The sequence below is a fragment of the Ranitomeya variabilis genome, chromosome 4 (genome assembly GCF_051348905.1).
Source record: "Ranitomeya variabilis isolate aRanVar5 chromosome 4, aRanVar5.hap1, whole genome shotgun sequence".
In the NCBI taxonomy this organism is placed as follows: Eukaryota; Metazoa; Chordata; class Amphibia; order Anura; family Dendrobatidae; genus Ranitomeya; species Ranitomeya variabilis.
The window spans coordinates 760993500-761014320 of NC_135235.1; the positions used below are offsets into that span (position 1 = coordinate 760993500).

Sequence of the window (20821 nt, forward strand, 5' to 3'; positions counted from 1 at the left end):
TGACGATTTGGAATGCAGACTTTGAAGGAATGGTCTGCGGGCATCATGTTACGTTTGCAGAGCCCCTGATGTGCCTAAACAGTAGAAACCCCCCACAAGTGACCCCATTTTGGAAACTAGACCCCCCAAGGAACTTATCTAGATGTGAGGTGAGCATGTTCAACTCCCAAGTGCTTCACAGAAGTTTACAACGCAGAGCCGTGAAAATAAAAAATCATTTTTCTGTCCTCAAAAAAGATGTTTTAGCAAGCAATTTTTTATTTTCAAAAGGGTAACAGGAGAAATTGGACCCCAATCTTTGTTGCCCAGTTTGTTGTGAGTACGCTGATACCCCATATGTGGGGGTAAACCACTGTTTGGGCGCACGTCAGGGCTCGGAAGGGAAGTAGTGACATTTGAAATGCAGACTTTGATGGAATGGTCTGCGTGCGTCACGTTTCATTTGCAGAGCCCCTGATGTGCCTAAACAGTAGAAACACCCCACAAGTGACCCCATTTTGGAAACTATACCCCCCAAGGAACTTATCTAGATGTGTGGTGAGCACTTTCAACCCCCAAGTGCTTTACATAAGTTTATAACGCAGAGCCGTGAAAATAAAAAATAATTGTTCTTTCCTCAAAAACTATGTTTTAGCAAGTAATTTTTTATTTTCGCAAGGGTAACAGGAGAAATTGGACCCCAATAGTTGTTGCCCAGTTTGTCCTGAGTATGCTGGTACCCCATATGTGGGGGTAAACCACTGTTTGGGCGCACGGCGGGGCTTGGAAGGGCGGGAGCACCATTTGACTTTTTGAACGCAAGATTGGCTGGAATCAATGGTGGCGCCATGTTGCGTTTGGAGACCCCTGATGTGCCTAAACAGTGGAAACCCCTCAATTCTAACTTCAACACTAACCCCAACACACCCCTAACCCTAATCCCAACTGTAGCCATAACCCTAATCACAACCCTAACCCCAACACACCCCTAACCACAACCCTAACCCCAACACACCCGTAACCCTAGTCCCCAACCCTAACCCTAATCCCAACCCTAACCACAACTGTAACCCCAACACACCCCTAACCCTATCCTTAACCCTAACCACAAGCCTAATCTTAACCCTATTTCCAACCCTAGCCCTAATTCCAACCCTAACTCTAATTCCAACCCTAACCCTAAGGCTATGTGCCCACTTTGCGGATTCGTGTGAGATTTTTCCGCACCATTTTTGAAAAATCCGCAGGTAAAATGCACTGCGTTTTACCTGCGGATTTACAGTGGATTTCCAGTGTTTTTTTGTGCGGATTTCACCTGCGGATTCCTATTGAGGAACAGGTGTAAAACGCTGCGGATTTGTCACAAAATTGACATGCTGCGGAAAATACAACATGGCGTTTCCGCACGGTATTTTCCGCACCATGGGCACAGCGGATTTGGTTTTCCATCGTTGTACATGGTAATGTAAACCTGATGGAAAACTGCTACGAATTCGCAGCGGCCAATCCGTTGCGGATCCGCGGCCAATCCGCTGCGGATCCGCGGCCAATCCGCTGCGGATTCGCAGCCAAATCTGCACTGTGTGCACATGCCCTAACCCTACCCCTAACCCTAGTAGAAAAAGAAAAAAAAATATTTTATTTATATTTATTATTGTCCCTACCTATGGGGGTGATAAAGGGGGGGTCATTTACTATTTTTTTTATTTTGATCACTGTGATAGGCTATATCGCAGTGATCAAAATATATCTGAAACGAATCTGCCAGCGTCCTGCGAGGAGACGGACTGACACCGGGAGGATCGGTAAGTATGAAGGGGTGGTGGTGGGGTGGATCTGAGCACAGGGGGGGTGATCGGAGCACAGGGGGGGTGGATCCGAGCAAGGAGGGAGCGGACAGGAGGACGGGGGAGCGGGCAGGCGGACGGAGGGGACCGGACCACATAACGGAGGACTGGGGAGGAGATCGGTGGGTGGGGGGGGGGGGCAGATCAGGTTTTCCAGCCATGGCCGATGATATTGCAGCATCGGCCATGGCTGGATTGTAATATTTCACCACTTTTCATAGTGAAATATTACAAATCGCTCTGATTGGCTGTTGCACTTTCAACAGCCAATCAGAGAGATCGTAGCCACGGGGGGGTGAAGCCACCCCCCCTGGGCTAAAGTACCTCTCCCCCTGTCCCTGCAGATCGGGTAAAATGGGAGTTAACCCTTTCACCCGATCAGCAGAGACGCGATCATTCTGTGACACAGCATATGCGTCACAGGTCAGATTGGCACCGACTTTCATGACGCATAAGCTGTGTCACAGGTCGGGAAGGGGTTAAAGGGAACCTGTCACCCCCAAAATCGAAGGTGATCTAAGCCCACTGGCATCAAGGGCTTATCTACAGCATTCTGGAATGCTGTAGATAAGCCCCCGATGTATCCTGAAAGATGAGAAAAAGAGGTTAGATTATACTCACCTGGGCAGGCGGTCCGATCCGATGGGCGTCGCGGTCCGGGCCAGCGCTTCCCATCTTCTTACGATGACGTCCTCTTCTTGTCGTCATGCTGCGGCTCTGGCGCAGGCGTACTTTGTCGGCCCTGTTGAGGGCAGAGCAAAGAAGTGCTGCAGTGCGCTGGCGCCGGGCCTCTCTGACCCTTCCTGGCACCTGCGCACTGCAGTACTTTGCTCCGCCCTCAACAGGGCAGACAAAGTAAGCCTGCGCCGGACTCGCAGCGTGAAGACAAGAAGAGGACGTCATCGTAAGAAGATGGAAGGCGCTGGACCGGACCGCGACACCCATTGGATCGGACCGCAGCGGAACCACCCCTGTGTGATTATAATCTAACCTCTTTTTCTCATCTTTCAGTATACATCGGGGGCTTATCTACAGCATTCCAGAATGCTGTAGATAAGCCCCTGATGCCGGAGGGCTTAGCTCACATTTGATTTTGGGGGTGACAGGTTCCCTTTAAAGAGTCACACCGAGCACAGAGTTAGATGTATACTCCTTCCTCAGCAAAGGCTTGCACACAACTAAAGTTTATTCTCAAGACAAAGAGACAGGAAATGGGTGTCACACAATCTTCTGAGTAGCCAGTGTCAGTCTATGATAGGTCCATTTCAACTTCACTTCCATATATGGTATCCAGTATCTTAGCTTCTGCATTCCAAGGATTCCTTCCAGGGTGTTTTCTGAAGACACAGACGCCATCTTGGTACATCATGTCTGAACTGACTTATATAAAGTTTAATAATTGATTTCATTAGCCATTCTGTCCTTCACATTAGAAGATGCTGATCGTTACCTGCCCAGATCTGTAAACTATAAAGCCAAATGACAGCGTAAATAGAATGTGCTGACAAGATAGAAAATCACTTGAAGAAAAATATTATGAAGGGCCTGTAAGAGAAAGCGGAGGGTAATAATGCTGTTGGCTTCCTAGAACCCTGAGATCTTATCGGATGAATCTCCCTTCTCTCCCTTCTGTGCTGCTGAATGTGACCATATGGTCCCTACAAGACCAGGTCCAGTCTTTCTGGCCAAACTTCACTTTTATGATGGACAACATTAAATGTGCAGTGAGGCCAAGTGTGAATTTCTGGACAATAACAGAGTTTCCCTTTATCCTGACTTTCACTTTGTATTAAAACCGACTAACTTCCAGGAGGATTGTGATAATCTACATAAACCCATCACACCGGTGCCATGATATATCTCTGAGCTGTGCGCGGCTGATGGCTGTAATATACATTTATTCCCGCCTGCAGGAGATGTGTTGGCTCCAGCCCTGGTTTCATGGATTCACTCCACCTCATAAATTACATTGTTTTTGATCCTAAGAAATTCAGATTACTGCACAATCTCTCCTGAAATGGGGAGCAATATTATTTTCTCTAATCTTCTGGTCCGGATTCATAGTAGCTCCAATGGTCCACCATAAATGAATGCAGCTCTGGTTTACTGCTGTGTAATCTGTATTTGTAGTTTTCAGTTAATGAGATTCTCGTGCTCTGGGGCAGGGCTGTGGTGCTCTGGGGTGGGGCTTTGGATGGGGCTGTGGGTGGGGCTTTGTGGGGCTCTAATTACATATTCATCTGTATTGTCTTATGACAGGTTGCTGATCCCTCACTGACCTGCCCCCCATTCTTACATAATGCATATAATACCATTGATAACTATTGTTGATAATGCCTATAATATTGTGGCTAATGGGAGGCTTAGAAAGAAAAATTACATCCATCAAAATGTCACCAGCGATGCCTGTCCAGTAGCATCTAACTCTTACCTTTAGATGCTACTGCGCAGGCTCCGCCATCGCTGGTGACATTTTGCAAGATGTAATTTTTTTCTAAGCCTCACAATAGCCGCAATATTATATGCATTATGTAAAAATAGGGGGCAGGTCAGTGAGGGACCAGCGCCTGTCATAAGCCAATACAGATGCATTTGTAATCAGTGCAGCACATAAAGCCCCGTCCACAGCCCCGCCCCAGAGCACCACATAAAGCCCCGCCCACAGCCCCGCCCCAGAGCACGAGAATCTCATTAACTGAAAACTACAAATACAGATTAAGCAACAACCACAAGACGGATTTCATCACCAGGTATCGGTGTAATCAGTATAACGGCACCGACCTGACAGTGTCTGTAGTCACTGAGCACAATCCTACTGACAGGTTCCCTTTAAGACATCTCCGCTCCGCACTATTATACACAGTTCTCTATAAATGTGTAATATTTCTTCTTGAAACTCATCTGACAGAAAATATTGGAGCTTCCGATAGTTTAGATTGTGAAGTCACCGAGCCCCGTGCTCTAATTACCCCAGAGAGGTTTCACCACTAGCTCCTCATTTATTACTGATGGAGACTGTTCAGTTTGAGCATTTCAGTAGATGTTATTGTCTATAGTCAGTTTTTGATTACATTAACCCCTTAGTGACCGAGCCAATTTGGTACTTAATGACCGAGCCAATTTTTACAATTCTGACCACTGTCACTTTATGAGGTTATAACTCTGGAACGCTTTATCGGATCCCGCTGATTCTGAGACTGTTTTTTCGTGACATATTGTACTTCAAGTTAGTGGTAACATTCCTTCGATATTACTTGCGATTATTTATGAAAAAATGGAAATATGGCGAAAATTTTTAAAATTTTGCAATTTTCAAACTTTGTATTTTTATGCCCTTAAATCAAAGAGATATTTCACAAAAAATAGTTCATAAATAACATTTCCCACATGTCTACTTTAGATCAGCACAATTTTGGAAACAATTTTTTTTTTGTTTGGTAATTATAAGGGTTAAAAGTTGACCAGCAATTTCTCATTTTTACAACACCATGTTTTTTTTAGGGACCACATCACATTTGAAGTCATTTTGAGGCGTCTATATGATAGAAAATAACCAAGTGTGACACCATTCTAAAAACTGCACCCCTCAAGCTGCTCAAAACCACATTCAAGAAGTTTATTAACCCTTTACGTACTTCACAGGAACTGAAACAATGTGGAAGAAAAAAATGAACATTTAACTTTTTTTTGCAAATATTTTACTTCAGAACCATTTTTTTTAATTTTCACAAGTGTAAAAACAGAAATTTAACCACAAATTTTGTTGTGCAATTTTTCCTGAGTACGCCGATACCCCATATGTGGAGGTAAACCACTGTTTGGGCGCACCGCAGAGCTTGGAATTGAAGGAGCACCGTTTGACTTTTTCAATGCAGAATTGGCTGGAATTGAGATCGGATGCCATGTCGCATTTGGAGAGCCCCTGATGTGCCTAAACAGTGGAAACCCCCCACAAGTGATACCATTTTGGAAACTAGACCCCTTAAGGAACTTATCTAGATGTGTGGTGAGCACTTTGAACCCCCAAATGCTTCACAGAAGTTTATAACGTAGAGCCGTGAAAATAAAAAAATCAAATTTTTTCTACAAAAATGATCTTTTTGCCCCCAAATTTATATTTTCACAAGGGTAACAGGAGAAATTAGACCACAAAAGTTGTTGTGCAATTTCTCCTGAGTACGTCGATACCCCATATGTGGGGTTAAACCACTGTTTGGGCGCACCGCAGAGCTTGGAAGAGAAGGAGTGTCGTTTTACTTTTTCAATGTAGAATTGGCTGGAATTGAGATCGGACACCATGTCACGTTTGGAGAGCCGCTGATGTGCCTAAACAGTGGAGACCCCCCACAAATGACACCATTTTGGAAACTAGACCCCATAAGGAACTTATCTAGATGTGTGGTGAGCACTTTAAACCCCCAGGTGCTTCACAGAAGTTTATAAAGTATAGCCATGAAAATATAAAAATCGAATTTTTTCTACAAAAATGATTTTTTGCCTCCAAATTTTTATTTTACCAAGGGTAACAGGAGAAAATGGACCCCAGAAGTTGTTGTACAATTTGTCTTGAGTATGCCGACACCCCATATGTGGGGGTAAACCACTGTTTGGGCGCATGGCTGAGCTCGGAAGCAAAGGAGCGCCATTTGACTTTTCAATGCAAAATTGACTGGAATTGAGATCGGACGCCATGTCGCGTTTGGAGAGACCCTGATGTGCCTAAACAGTAGAAACCCCCCAAAAGTGACCCCATTTTGGAAACTAGACCCCCAATGGAATTTATCTAGATGTGTAGTGAGAACTTTGAATGCCCAAGTGCATCACAGAAGTTTATAATGCAGAGTCGTGAAAATAAAAAATATTTTTTTTTTAACAATAAAGATATTTTAGCCCCCAAGTTTTTATTTTCACAAGGGTAACAAGAGAAATTGGACCCCAAAAGTTGTTGTCAATTTGTCCTGAGTATGCTGGTACCCCATATGTGGGGGTAAACCACTGTTTGGGCGCACGGCAGAGCTCGGAAGGGAAGGAGCGCCATTTTGGAATGCAGACTTTGATAGAATTGTCTGCGGGCGTTATGTTGCGTTTGCAGACCCCTAATGTACCTAAACAGTAGAAACCACCAACAAGTGACCCCATTTTTGAAAATAGACCCCCCAAGGAACTTATCTAGATATGTGGTGAGAACTTTGAATGCCCAAGTGCTTCACAGAAGTTTATAATGCAGAGTAGTGAAAATAAAAAATATTTTTTTTCCCACAAAAAATATTTTTTTAGCCCCCAAATTTTTATTTTCACAAGGGTAACAAGAGAAATTGGACCCCAAAAGTTGTTGTCCAATTTCTCCTGAGTATGGTGGTACCCAATATGTGGGGGTAAACCACTGTTTGGGTGCACGGCAGAGCTCGGAAGGGAAGGAGCGCCATTTTGAAATGCAGGCTTTGATAGAATGGTCTGCGGGCGTTATGTTGCGTTTGCAGAGCCACTGATGTACCTAAACAGTAGAAACCCCCCACAAGTGACCCCATTTTGAAAACTAGACCCCCCAAGGAACTTATCTAGATATGTGGTGAGAACTTTGAATGCCCAAGTGCTTCACAGAAGTTTATAATGCAGAGTAGCAAAAATAAAAAAATATTTTTTTTTCCCACAAAAAGATTTTTAGCCCCCAAGTTTTTATTTTCACAAGGGTAACAGGAGAAATTGGACCCCAAAAGTTGTTGTCCAATTTATCCCGAGTACGCTGATGCCCCATATGTGGGGGTAAACCACTGTTTGGGCGCACGGCAGAGCTCAGAAGGGAGGGAGCACCATTTGACTTTTTTAGCGCAAAATTGGCTGTCGTGTTTGGAGACCCCCTGATGTACCTAAACAGTGGAAACCCCCAAATTATAACTCCAACCCTAACTCCAACACACCCCTAACCCTAATCTCAACCCGATCCATAATCCTAATCACAACCCTAATGATAATCACAACCCTAACCCCAAAACAGCCCTAATCTCAACCCTAACCATAACCCTAATCAAAACCCTAAATCCAACACACCCCTAATCTCAACTCTAACCCTAACTTTAGCCCCAACCCTAACCCTAACTTTAGCCCCAACCCTAACCATAACTTTAGCCCCGTCGTCACAAAAAGAGTTCAATGTAACCTTTTTTTTGTACGTCGTGTCCGCCATTTCCGCGCATGCGTGGCCGTAACTCTGCCCCCTCCTCCCCAGGACATAGACTGGGCAGCGGATGCGTTGAAAAACTGCATCCGCTGCCCACGTTGTGCACAATTTTCACAACGTGCGTCGGTACGTCGGGCCGACGCATTGCGACCGCCCCGTACCGACGCAAGTGTGAAAGAAGCCTAAGGCCACTTTCACACTAGCATCGTACTCGGCCCATCGCAGTGTGTCGGGCCGACGTACCGACGCTAGAGTTGTAAGCGCCGCACAATGGGTGCAGCGGATGCTGTTTTTTCAACGCATCCGCTGCCCCATTGTTAGGTGCGCGGAGGCAGGGGCGGAGTTCCGGCCGCGCATGCGCGGTCGGAAATGGCGGACACATCGCACAAAAAAGTTACATGTAGCTTTTTTTGTGCCGACGGTCCGCCAAAGCACGACGCATCCGTCGCACGACGGATGCGACGTGTGGCAATCCGTCACAATGCGTCGCTAATGCAAGCCAATGGAGAAAAACGCTAGTGTGAAAGTAGCCTAACCCTAACCCTAGCCCTAACCCTAAATTTAGCCCTAACCCTAGCCCTAACTCTAACCCTAACCCTAGCCCTAACCCTAACCCTAAATTTAGCCCCAACCCTAACTCTAACCCTAACCCTAACTCTAGCCCTAACCCTAGCCCTAACTCTAACCCTAACCCTAATTTTAGCCCCAACTCGTCTCTCTTGCTGGCCGGCAGATGGCAGCAGATGGCGGGCGCACTGCGCATTCGCCCACCATAAGGAAAAAGCCGGCCGGCGGGAGGAGACAGAAGAGGACCCAGGGACACCGGGTGAGTATCATAGGGTCCCCGAATCCCCCTATTTCTCTGTCCTCTGATGTGCGATCACATCAGAGGACAGAGAATTACAGATCGCTTTTTTTTTTTCTTTTTTTTTTGCGGTCGCCGGTAAACTGTTAATTACCGGCGATCGCAAAACAGGGGTCGGTGCAAACCAACCCCGATCATGTTCTTTGGGGTCTCGGCTACCCCCGGCAGCCGAGACCCCAAAGATCTTCCGGGTGCCGGGCGGCGGGCGCACTGCGCGTGCGCCCGCCATTTTTTCCCGGAAAAAAGATGGCGGCGCCCATCGGGAGCCACGAGGAGCACCGGGGGAGGTAGGTAAGTATCGGGGGGCTATTGGGGGCCATCGGGGACCACATTTCTCTGTCCTCCGATGTGCGATCACATCGGAGGACAGAGAAATTAAACGGCAAATCGCGTTTTGTTTTTTTTTGTTGCGACCGCCGGTAAACGGTTAATTACCGGCGATCGCAACTCGGGGGTCGGTAAAAACCCCCCGAATCATGTTCTCTGGGGTCTCGGCTACCCTCGGCAACCGAGACCCCAGAGACAATCCAACTCTGGGGGGCGCTATTCACTTTTTCCACAGCGCCGTTAATTAACGGCGCTGTGGTTTAAGTACCCTTAGCGGCCGCCGTTAAAAGGCGTATCGGCGGTCGTTAAAGGGTTAGTGTCCAGAATACTCTGATTTAACCTCTTCCCGCAGCCAGTTTTGTGTTCTTAATCAGGCCCCATTTTTACAATCTGACGTGTGTCACTTTATGTGGTGATAACTTTGGAATTATTCACAAAGGAGAATAGAAAACAAATGGATCTTACAAATTATTTTCCATCTTCTCACAGTACCCTACATACTATTGTACACTACTCTCTGGGCACACAGCAGTGTTCAGAAGGGAAGGAGCGCCATTTAGCTGTTTGAATGCAGATCTAGCTGGAATAGTTTGCAGACACAATGTATTGGGAGCACTGTTCGTGGTCAACTGGCAGCTCAAAAGATCTCCACCATGAACATGCTTGGCACTATCTTCTCTGCTTTCCATATCCCAAGGATTGCCTTGCTCATCGCCCTTTAACACCATTACATGGATCTAGACTTACACTGGGACCCCTAGGCTTGGACCATGGTGATACCTGCTATTCTGTGGTATGAGATGGCAAGAAGAATAGTCAGGTAGCTGGGTCAGAACCGGAAGGACAGAATACAGAATCAGAAGACACAAGAGTCGTCAGTAAACGGGCCACGGTCACAGCAGGAAACAAATACACAAGTCACAAGCTGAGCACAGAGGACTGAACCAGAGGAGAACAACGCTGTTTCTGGCAGATTCCGGCCATGTGCTTTGAGCTTTAGTAGGGTGTGGTACTTTCCAATTGGCTGAAGTAGGGAGCAGATTTCTCCAGCTGGACAGCAGGAACAGATCCCAGATCAGATTGGACACACCATATGCTGAAGCCCTAATATGATTAAATGACAGAAAACCAGAATAGTCAAAATCCTGATAAAGTGATAAATTAATTCACTGAGGGTTATAATCTCTAAATATGTGGTCAAAATTGTTGTACCCCTCGTTTAATGACCGAAAAACCCACAATTGTGACAGAAATAACTTGAATCTGACAAAAGTAATAATAAATAAAAAAATGTATGAAAATGAACAAATGAAAGTCAGGCATTGCTTTTCAACCATGCTTCCACAGAATTTCAAAAAATCTAAAACTCATGAAATAGCCCTGAACAGAAATGACGGTATCCCTGAAAATGTGACAAAAGGGACATATTAAATCGCGGTGTGTCCACTAACTAGCATCACAGGTGTCTACAATCCTGCTGTCAGTGAGTGCCCTGTATATAGGGCTACAGATACTCACTGTGCTGTGTGGTGACATGGTGTGTATCACACTCGACATGGACCAGAGGAAGCAAAGGAAAGCGTTTTCTCGGGAGATTAGGAAAAAATTATAGACAAACATGTTAAAGGTAAAAGTTATAAGACCATCTCCAAGCAGCTTGATGTTCCTGTGACTACAGTTGCACATATTATTCAGAAATGTAAGATCCATGGGACTGTAGACAACCTCCCTGGACGTGGCTGCAGGAGGAAAGTTGATGACAAATCAAAGAGATAAATAATACAAATAGTAACAAGAGCCCAGAAAAACTTCTAAACAGATTAAAGGTGAACTTCAAGCTCAATGAACATCAGTGTCAGACTGCACCATTTGTCGTTGTATGAGCCAAAGTGGACTTCATGGAAGATGACCAAGGAGGACACCATTTTTGGAAAAAAAATCATAAAAAAGCCTGACTGGAATTTGCCAAACTACATGATGACAAGCCACAAAGCTTCTGGGAGAATGTTCTATGGACAGATGAGACAAAAATGGAACTTTGTGGAAAGGCACATCAGCTCTATGTTCACAGACAGAAAAATGAAGCATATCAAGAAAAGAACACTGTCCCTACTGTGAAACATGGAGGAGGCTCTTTTATGTTCTGGGTCTGCTTTGCTGTATCTGGCACAGGGTGTCTAGAATCTGTGCAGGGTACAATGAAATCTCAAGACGATCAAGGGATTCTAGAGAGAAATGTGCTGCCCAGCATCAGAAAGCTTGGTCTCAGTCGCAGGTCATGGGTCTTGCAACAGGATAATGACCCAAAACACACAGCTAAAAACACTCAAGAATGGCTAAGAGGAAAACATTGTACTATTCTGAACTGGCCTTCTATGAGTCCTGACCTAAATCCTATTAAGCTTCTTTGGAAAGAGCTGAAACATGGCGTCTGGAAAAGGCAACTTTCAGACACGAGACAACTGGAGCAGTTTGCTCTTGAGTAGTGGGCCAAAGTATCTGTCGAGAGGAGCAGAAGTCTCATTGACAGTTACAGGAATCGTTTGATTGCAGTGATTGTCTCAAAAGGTTGTACAACAAAATATTAACCCTTTCGCGCCAGAGCCTGGTTTTGCCTTCGTGACCGGGCCAATTTTTGCAATTCTGACCAATGTCACTTTATGAGGTCATAACTCTAACACTTCAATGAATCCTTGTCATTCTGAGATTGTTTTCTTGTGACACATTGTACTTTATGATAGTGGTAACGTTTCTTTGATATAACTTGCTTTTATTTGTTAAAAAAATGGAAATTTGGCGAAAATTTTGAAAATTTCGCATTTTTCAAAATTTTTATTTTTATGCTCTTAAATCAGAGTCATATCACACAAAATAGTTAATAAATAACATTTTCCACATGTCTACTTTACATCAGCACAATTTTGGAAATTTCTTTTTTGTGAGGAAGTTATAAGGGTTAAAAGTTGACCAGCGATTTCTTATTTTTACAACAAAATTTACAAAACCATTTTGTTTAGGGACTACATCACATTTGAAGTGAGTTTGGGGGATCAATATGATATAAAATACCCAAAAGTGACACCATTCTAAAAACTGCACCCCTCAAGGTGCTCAAAACCTCATTCAGGAAGTTTATTAACCCTTCAGGTGCTTCACGGGAATGAATGGAATGTGGAAGGAAAAAATAAACATGTACTTTTCTTTCACAAAAATTTTCATTTTGACCTAATTTTATTTTACTTTCACAAGGGTAACAGGAGAAAATGGACTATATATTTTGTTTTGCAATTTCTCCTGAGCATGCTGATACCCCATATGTGGGAGAAATCTACTGTTTGGGCGCACGGCAGAGCCCGGAAGGAAAAGTGCACCATATTGGAGAACAGATTTTGCTGGAATTGTTTGTGGGTGTCAGAGCCCCTGACATGTCTAAACAGTGGAAACCCCCAACCAGTGACCCCATTTTGTAAACTAGACCCCCAGTTAACTTATCTAGATGTGTGGTGGGCACTTTGAACCCCCAAGTGCTTCAAAGAAGTTAATTACATAGAGCTGTGACAATAAAAAATTATATTTTTTCCACAAAAAATGATCTTTTCGCTCTCAATTTTTTCCAAAGAGTAACAGGAGAAATTGAACCCCAAAAGTTGTTGTGCAATTTGTGCAGAGTATGCTGACATCCCAAATGTGGGGTAAACCACTGTTTGGGCGCATGGCAGAGCTCAGAAGGGAAGGAGCGCCCTATTGGAGATCATATTTTGCTGGAGTTGTTTGTGGGTGACATGTCACATTGTAAGAGCCCCTGAGGTGCCAGAACAGCATAAGACCCCAAAAGTGACTGCATTTTACAAAATACTTCCCTGAGTGAATTCTTCTAGAGGTGCAGTGAGCAAACTGACACCACAGCTGTTCCATAGAAAATTATACCATTGGGCAGTGAAGAAAAAATAACATTTTAACCACTAAAATGTTGTTTTAACCCCAGGTTTTACATTGGAAAATAGGTAGATAGGTAAATGGTCACTACACCCATAGATGAATTTGAAGAGGGGAATCATTTCCAAAATGGGGTCACTTCAGGGGAGATTCTGCTGTTATGGAACTTTGGAGAGCCGCTATGTGCCAGAACAACAGAATCCCCCTAAAGTGACCCCATTTTGGAAATGACACCCCTCTGGGAATTCATCTATGGATATAGTGACCATTTTCACTACACAGATGATTTCCAGAAACACGTAGTGGAAGTTTTAGAGCAAAAATTGCAAAAATTTAATTGTAGTGCCCAATATATTGTGCCCAGCTTGTGTCTCTGGAGACATCCCCCCACCTACCCCCGGAAATTGTTAAGTCAGCTCTACTCAAATGTGTCTGTCACTAAATAAACCAAATGCTTGAATGTCAAAACAGTTTAAAAACGTGATTCTGTGTGGAAGATTATAAAGCAGTCTTGGAGGCATAAGGCCGGCAATGATGGGCATTGTGGGCAATAATAGCGGGTATCATGCCTCATTCCTCTCTTGGAACATACATGCCATCTTCTCTGGGGGATCTTTCTTGTTTCAGTTGCTGGAATGAGTGCAATAAAATGTCGCTCAGTGAGTCTTCTGACATCTTCAGATTGTAAAGGATTGACGGGGACATTTTCAAAAACAAGATTTTCAATTACCTTTTCCTGATAATCAAGGAAAGTATCTGCATTTCCAGCTTTTTTGTATAACACAAAATAATTATATGTGGCCACCTGAAACAAATAAATGACTTTTTATACCAGGTATATGATTTTCCTGATACCCGGTATGGCTGTAGAACCTGGTCTGCAAGGTCCACACCCCCCATATATTTGTTGTAGTCAATGACAGACACAGGTTTTGGAGTAGTAGATCCCTGTTGGTCTGCAGTGGCCCTTGTGGCATCTGTGTAGATCGAGCTCATGATAAAATATCTTTGTTATCCTTATACTTAAGGGCAAGCAGCTCTCCATTGTGTAAAGCCCCTGACTGCACCTTTCGGAACTTTTTGTTTACCAATGATTGTGGAAACCCCTGACAGTTTTTGCAAATGGTCCCACAAGCCCCATGTTATATTCAACCAGACTTTTAAATAGGGATATGCTGGTGTCGTAGTTGTCAACATACAGACTGTAACCTTTTTGTAAAAATGGAGTTATCAGTTCCCAAACGGTTTTTCCAGATGTCCCCAGATAAGTAGGGCATCCTGGTGGGTTTAGTTGGCTATCTTTCCCCTCATAAATGTGATTTATATAAAATTGTATCCGGTTGAACTTTCGCACATTTTATAGAGCTTTATTCCGAACCTTGCCCTCTTAGAAGGAATAAATTGCTTGAGGTGCAGTCTTCCTTTGAATTTTACAAGGGATTCATCAATGGAAATGTTTTCTGTTGGGGTGTAAAGCTTTAAGAACTTTTCTGTCAAGCCTTCAATGATGGGTCTGATTTTGAATATTCTGTCATGCTCTGGGGCATTTCTGGGCAGGCATTGACTATTGTCGTTAAAATGACGAAATCTCATGAGCATTTCATAATGGGTTCTAGGAAGAGCAGCAGAAAACATTGGGGTGGCTTGAACAGGGCGGTTGGACCAATAGAACCAAATGATCATTTTTTTAACAAGCCCCATAGCGAATGTAAGTCCTAAAATTTTTTTTATTTCTAGGACATTAGTTGGTGTCCTTAAATTTGACCTAGCATAATAGGATCGTGGATTCTGGCTGATGAATTTGGTCGCTTATAAATTTGTTTGTACGACAATATGCTCTAGCATGCTATCTGTAAGAAACAAATTTAAAAAATTAACTGGTCCAAAATTTTCCACCTCCACATTTATACCAGGAACGGCATTAAAATTAGGGATGACTGGAGTAGCAAAATCTGGGAAATGCTACATCAAGAGGCAAAGCCCCTTGGACATTGGTGTGCGCCAATTCACAAGCACTAGGGACAGCGCTAGTACTGGGCATTGTTCCCTGAGTTGGAGACATTTCTCCAGAAGCGCTATTTGTCCTTCTTGTTGTACTGGTCCTTGTGTGTGAGGATGGACCAGAATCACTGCTCATTTCTGAGCTATCACTGTCGCTGCTACTAAAGCCCTCGAAATCCACATCGCCATCTGGCACTGCACTTTCTTCGCTATCAGAACATAAAAGTCCAATAAATTGCAAAAGAACAAAAAAAAGCCGCACAGCTGTAGAGTCCTGCGAGACGTTAGCCGGAGACTGATCAATCAATGGTTAATCCGGTGCATGACAGGAGGTGCTTAGCGTAGGATAACATAGGATCAAACATTGGTGGATATAGAGAAATATGCCTGAGCACTCACCGGTCCTGGAGTCAAAGATTCCTTTATTAAATATCTATATACGTCTTCACGGCACGGGGGAACAAGGCAGTGTAAGGAGTGTGCAGGAGGAGACGACGGCCGTTTCGCGCTTTGCACAGCGCTTCTACGGGTCTATGTCTGGAGGAAGTGACGCTGGAAGAAATAGGTGAGTATACAAACTCCACATGCGCGTAGAAGCGCTGTGCAAAGCGCGAAACGGCCGTCGTCTCCTCCTGCACACTCCTTACACTGCCTTGTTCCCCTGTGCCGTGAAGATGTATATGGATATTTAATAAAGGAACCTTTGACTCCAGGACCGGTGAGTGCTCAGGCGTATTTCTCTATATCCACCAGAACATAAAAGTGCATAAGCCTCCTCTGCACTATAATACTGATGGGAAATAGAAAACTCTGACGTAACTGACTGAGGTGACGAAATTATTGGGGAGACAATTGAAAAAAGCCTAATTCTTTAACCTAAGGCCTCTTTCACATTTCCATCGGTACGGGGCCGTCACTAAGCGTCTGCCCGACGTACCGACGGATAATGTGCAAATACTGCACAATGTGGGCAGCGGACGCAGTGTTTCAACGCGTCCGCTGCCCACTGTAAAGTCTCGGGGAGGAGGGGGCGGAGTTCCGGCCGCACATGCGCAGTCGGTAATGCAGGACCTGACGTGAGAAAAAAACGTTCCCTTGAACGTTTTTTCGCAATGACGGGCCGCCAAATACTGACGCATCCAGTGCACGACGTATCCATACATCGGGATGCGTCGGTAATACAAGTCTATGTGCAAACTTGCAACTTTGCAGGATGCATTTTTTGCACAGACCGACGCATTGCGACGGCCCCTAAATGACGCAAGTGTGAAAGAATCCTAACCCTAACTTTAGCCTAACAGTTTTAGGGCACACCTGGATGCGCATGTTCTCATCTTAATTGTCTGCTGCCAAATTGAATGTGAGGTTTATGGCCGGAAAAATCGAGTACAGATGCAAGCAATTGTGCCTCAAATGATTTCTGATTTATTACCTGGCGAATACAGCTCTTTTATAAGAAAAATCGGGCAGTCTCAGTACATTACATCATGGGTTTTTCCAACTTAATAATTATCACAAGTCACTATTGATCTCACATGTTCCATGTTATTATCTTTATAACTATAGGACCATTACTCTAATGATTATTGCTTTTAGGCTATTTCTTTACAGTTATCACCCTAGTGGTCTGCTTTAGGTCAGGCTGACATTTGTCTATGCACGTATTCTACTGATCTTTGGTTTATGAGGGGGCCACTTTCCCCATGTGCAGGTACATTTACTCTTGATAAAACTGGGTGGATTATACAGTCTCTTATCATCCATCCGGACCTTGGTATATCTTGGTACATCCTGGTACAGAATAATAAACAGAATTAAGTCTCATGACAGAATACCTTAAAGCTACGGTTCTAATATTCAGCAAAGCGTCCTTTTTGATTTTACTATATTTTCATATGCCATACATTCTCTCCTTAACAACAGTAACCCTAACTTTAGCCTAACAGTAAACCTAACTTTAGCCTAACAGTAGCCCTAACTTTAGCCCCAACACTAACCCTAACTGTAGCACTAACCCTAACCTTATCTGTTTTTTTTTACTTTATAACAAGATCGCTGACTGATACAGCTGCACTTGTAACACTGTTTCTCCTCTAGTCTCTCACTGACAGGAGATCTGAGGAGAAACAGCATTTTTATGAGGCAGATCACCCGGGAAAGTTCATTGCTACAACACACTTTCCTAGTGATTTGTCTCATTGGCTGGTGTGACGCTGACGTCATCAGGACCTGAACCAATCAGGTCTCGATGAGGTCAGGGGTCACAGGAAGTGTTGTGCGCCGGAATCCCCTCGTTATAAGGTACGTGGGGGTCCTGATGAGCATAAAACCGCCGTCCGTAGACACACGTCGGCACTGCACAAAGCCCTGCTAGCACCGACGTTTATCTACTATAGGTGGGCATGCAGCAGTTAAGTTAAAGGGAATCTGTCACCCCAAAATTGGCCTATAAACTAAGGCCACCAGCATCAGGGGCTTATCTACAGCATTCTGTAATGCTGTAGATAAGCCCCTGATGTCAGTGACCTTAGTTTGTAGGCCAATTTTGGGGTGACAGATTCCCTTTAAGGGTACCATCATTTCTGTCCAGGCCTATTTCATGAGTTTTATTTTTTTTTTAATTCTGTGAAAGTATAGTTGAAAAGCAATGTCTGACTTTCATTTGTTCATTTTCATACATTTTTGATTATTACTTTTGTCAGATTCAAGTTATTTCTGTGACCATTGTGGGTTTTTCTGTCATGAAATGAGGGGTACCAACAATTTTGACCACATGCGTAAGAGGCGTGAATATTTTGACTCCTCATCCACCTTCCGGAAACAGGCAGTGGATGTTGGAGAGTGAAAATTAAAAATTTGCCATTTTATTACCCAGCACATAGTGCCCAGATTGTGCTCCAGGAGACACACACCACAGATTAAGTGGATTCTTCTCACTATAATATTGCTAAATACAGGGATCCTAAATGTTGTTTGAGCACACTGCAAGACTCAGAAGTGAGAGCGGATTTTGCTGGATTGGTTTATAGCAACTCTGTTGCTTTTCAACAGCCTTTGAGCCACTAATAGTGTGGGAACCTCTGTTTTCCCATTGACAGATGATGAACCTGAGTGGGGACTTGTTTTTGTGAGATGAGAATTAGTATCATTTTCACCTACATAACATTAATTGGTTTCTTTTTATTCAATATTTGGGAGGCAGAATGAATTTCTGTTAGACTGTGAACAGTCATTGTCTTGGTAAATAATTAAAGTTTTTTACATAGCTTGCCATTTTTATGGACTGTTTAAGTAGAAGTGTTAAAAAAATATAAAACTCAAGGATATTTTATAAAAAAAAAAATGTTTCTTTATCTTAGCAGAGGGACAGTTGACATCTTCAGTTTTTAAATATGATGATCTTGAGATGCTACAAGATACAACTGAAGTGAATGCCATTACTCGAGATATATCATCATCCATTCACCACAAAGATCTGTCATCTGATCCTATGAAACAGGTCCCATCTTCTGATTCATTACTGACTACTAAGGAAAATCAAAGTGACAAAAGAGGCATTAAAAAGCAAACTGCTCCTAAAGCAAAGAAGTCATTTTCATGTACAGAATGTGGGAAATGTTTTAACAAGAAATCACATTTTGTTACTCACCATAGAACTCACACAGGGGAGAAGCCTTTTTCCTGTTCAGAATGTGGGAAATGTTTTAACCGGAAATGGCATCTTGCTAGTCACCATAGAACTCACACAGGAGAGAAGCCTTTTTACTGTTCAGAATGTGGGAAATATTTTAACTGGAAAATAGATCTTGATCGCCATCAAAGAACCCACACAGGGGAGAAGCCTTTTTCCTGTTCAGAATGTGGGAAATGTTTTAACCAGAAATCAGATTTGGTTAATCACCATAGAACTCACACGGGGGAAAAGCCTTTTTCCTGTTCAGAATGTGGGAAATTTTTTAAATGGAAAAATAATCTTGATAGCCATCAAAGAACCCACACAGGGGAGAAGCCTTTTTCCTGTTCAGAATGTGGGAAATGTTTTAACCGGAAATGGCAACTTGTTAGTCACCAGAGAACTCACACAGGGGAGAAGCCTTTTTCCTGTTCAGATTGTTGGAAATGTTTTAAATGGAAAATAGATTTGGTTAATCACCATAGAACTCACACAGGGGAGAAGCCTTTTTCCTGTTCAGAATGTGGGAAATGTTTTAATCAGAAAGGGCATCTTGTTTGTCACCAGAGAACTCACAAAGAGGAGAAGCCTTTTTCCTGTTCAGAATGTGGGAAATGTTTTTTCCGGAAATCAGATTTGGTTAGGCACCACAGAACTCACACAGGGGAGAAGCCTTTTTCCTGTTCAGAATGTGGGAAATGTTTTAACCAGAAATGGCATCTTGTTTGTCACCAGAGAACTCACAAAGAGGAGAAGCCTTTTTCCTGTTCAGAATGTGGGAAATGTTTTATCCGGAAATCAGATTTGATTAGGCACCACAGAACTCACACAGGGGAGAAGCCTTTTTCCTGTTCAGAATGTGGGAAATGTTTTAACCAGAAATGGCATCTTGTTTGTCACCAGAGAACTCACAAAGAGGAGAAGCCTTTTTCCTGTTCAGAATGTGGGAAATGTTTTATCCGGAAATCAAATTTAGTTAGGCACCATAGAACTCACACAGAGAAGCCTTTTTCATTTTCTTAATGTGGGAAATATTTTACTTGGAAATCAACTGTTAATAAACATCAGAGACGTCACATAGGGGAGAAGCCTTTTTTATGATCATAATGTTGGAATAGTTTTGACCAAAATTGAATCTTCTTAAATGGGTTGTCTCTTGTCATTCCTCATGTTTGCTGACAAAAGGATAAAACTAAACTTTATTAATTCCAAATGTAAAACTATACCCATAATTCACCCCCTGAAGGTTAGTCAGTAGGTGACTAATAGAAAAAACATGTACCCCACAGTTCAGTATATAGGGAGAGGTGACGTATACACACTCACTCTCCAAGCCTCTCACTTCAATAGGTTTCATCGTTCTCACCAAAGGTGACTCATCAGGAGACTATTTAATATTGACCTATATTCAAGCGAGACTAGACAAAAAAACTAAAATCATGTTATCCAAAACAGTCAGAAAACCAGCCACATATTGGCAGACCCCAGACTTCAAACTATATACTTTGTAAGTTTATAAGCCACTCCAGTGTCAGGAATAGATAGTATGTGAAAATACAGTATAATTCTTGTGTTTTCCTCCTATAGGGACTGCCCTAGTTTGGTATTGTAACAGCTGTTAATTAGTAGTGCAGACAAATTGTCCTAGACTAAACTCCGTTTTCAGACGGCACAATATGTACCACTCGGGGAAAACTTACGTGCTCCAAAGATCAATAGCAGCTTCTAACTAATGGCCATGCTGTGGTCTGTCAAGGAATGAGTGCAATATTGTTATAAAGACTAGGGATGTGTGCAATCATAATGTCTGGAAGATCTGTGCCATTATTTAGTATGAATATGCCACGGAGTGACTGGTCCAGTGTGACATGACCCATGTCACCAAAAAATTCAGCAACTTAACACCGATGGAATAGAGGAGAGGAAGGCCCTGACAATAGGGAACCAGGGACGGTCACTTCCTGAGCTCCAACCTGAGACTGTCCCTGATCTCACCTAACTCCCTATGCAGGTCC

At 43.3% G+C, this 20821-nt stretch overlaps 1 protein-coding gene across 1 annotated transcript in view; it reads left to right on the top strand.

Moving 5' to 3' along the window:
* Positions 1-20215, top strand: part of LOC143768280 (uncharacterized) — a 76890-nt gene extending 56675 nt beyond the window's left edge. The window contains exon 8 of the mRNA XM_077256974.1: positions 18493-20215. Within this exon, the coding sequence (XP_077113089.1) occupies positions 18493-19829 (1337 nt within the window). The 3' untranslated portion in view covers positions 19830-20215. The remainder of the gene's footprint in view (positions 1-18492) is intronic.
* Positions 20216-20821: the final 606 nt, after the last annotated feature.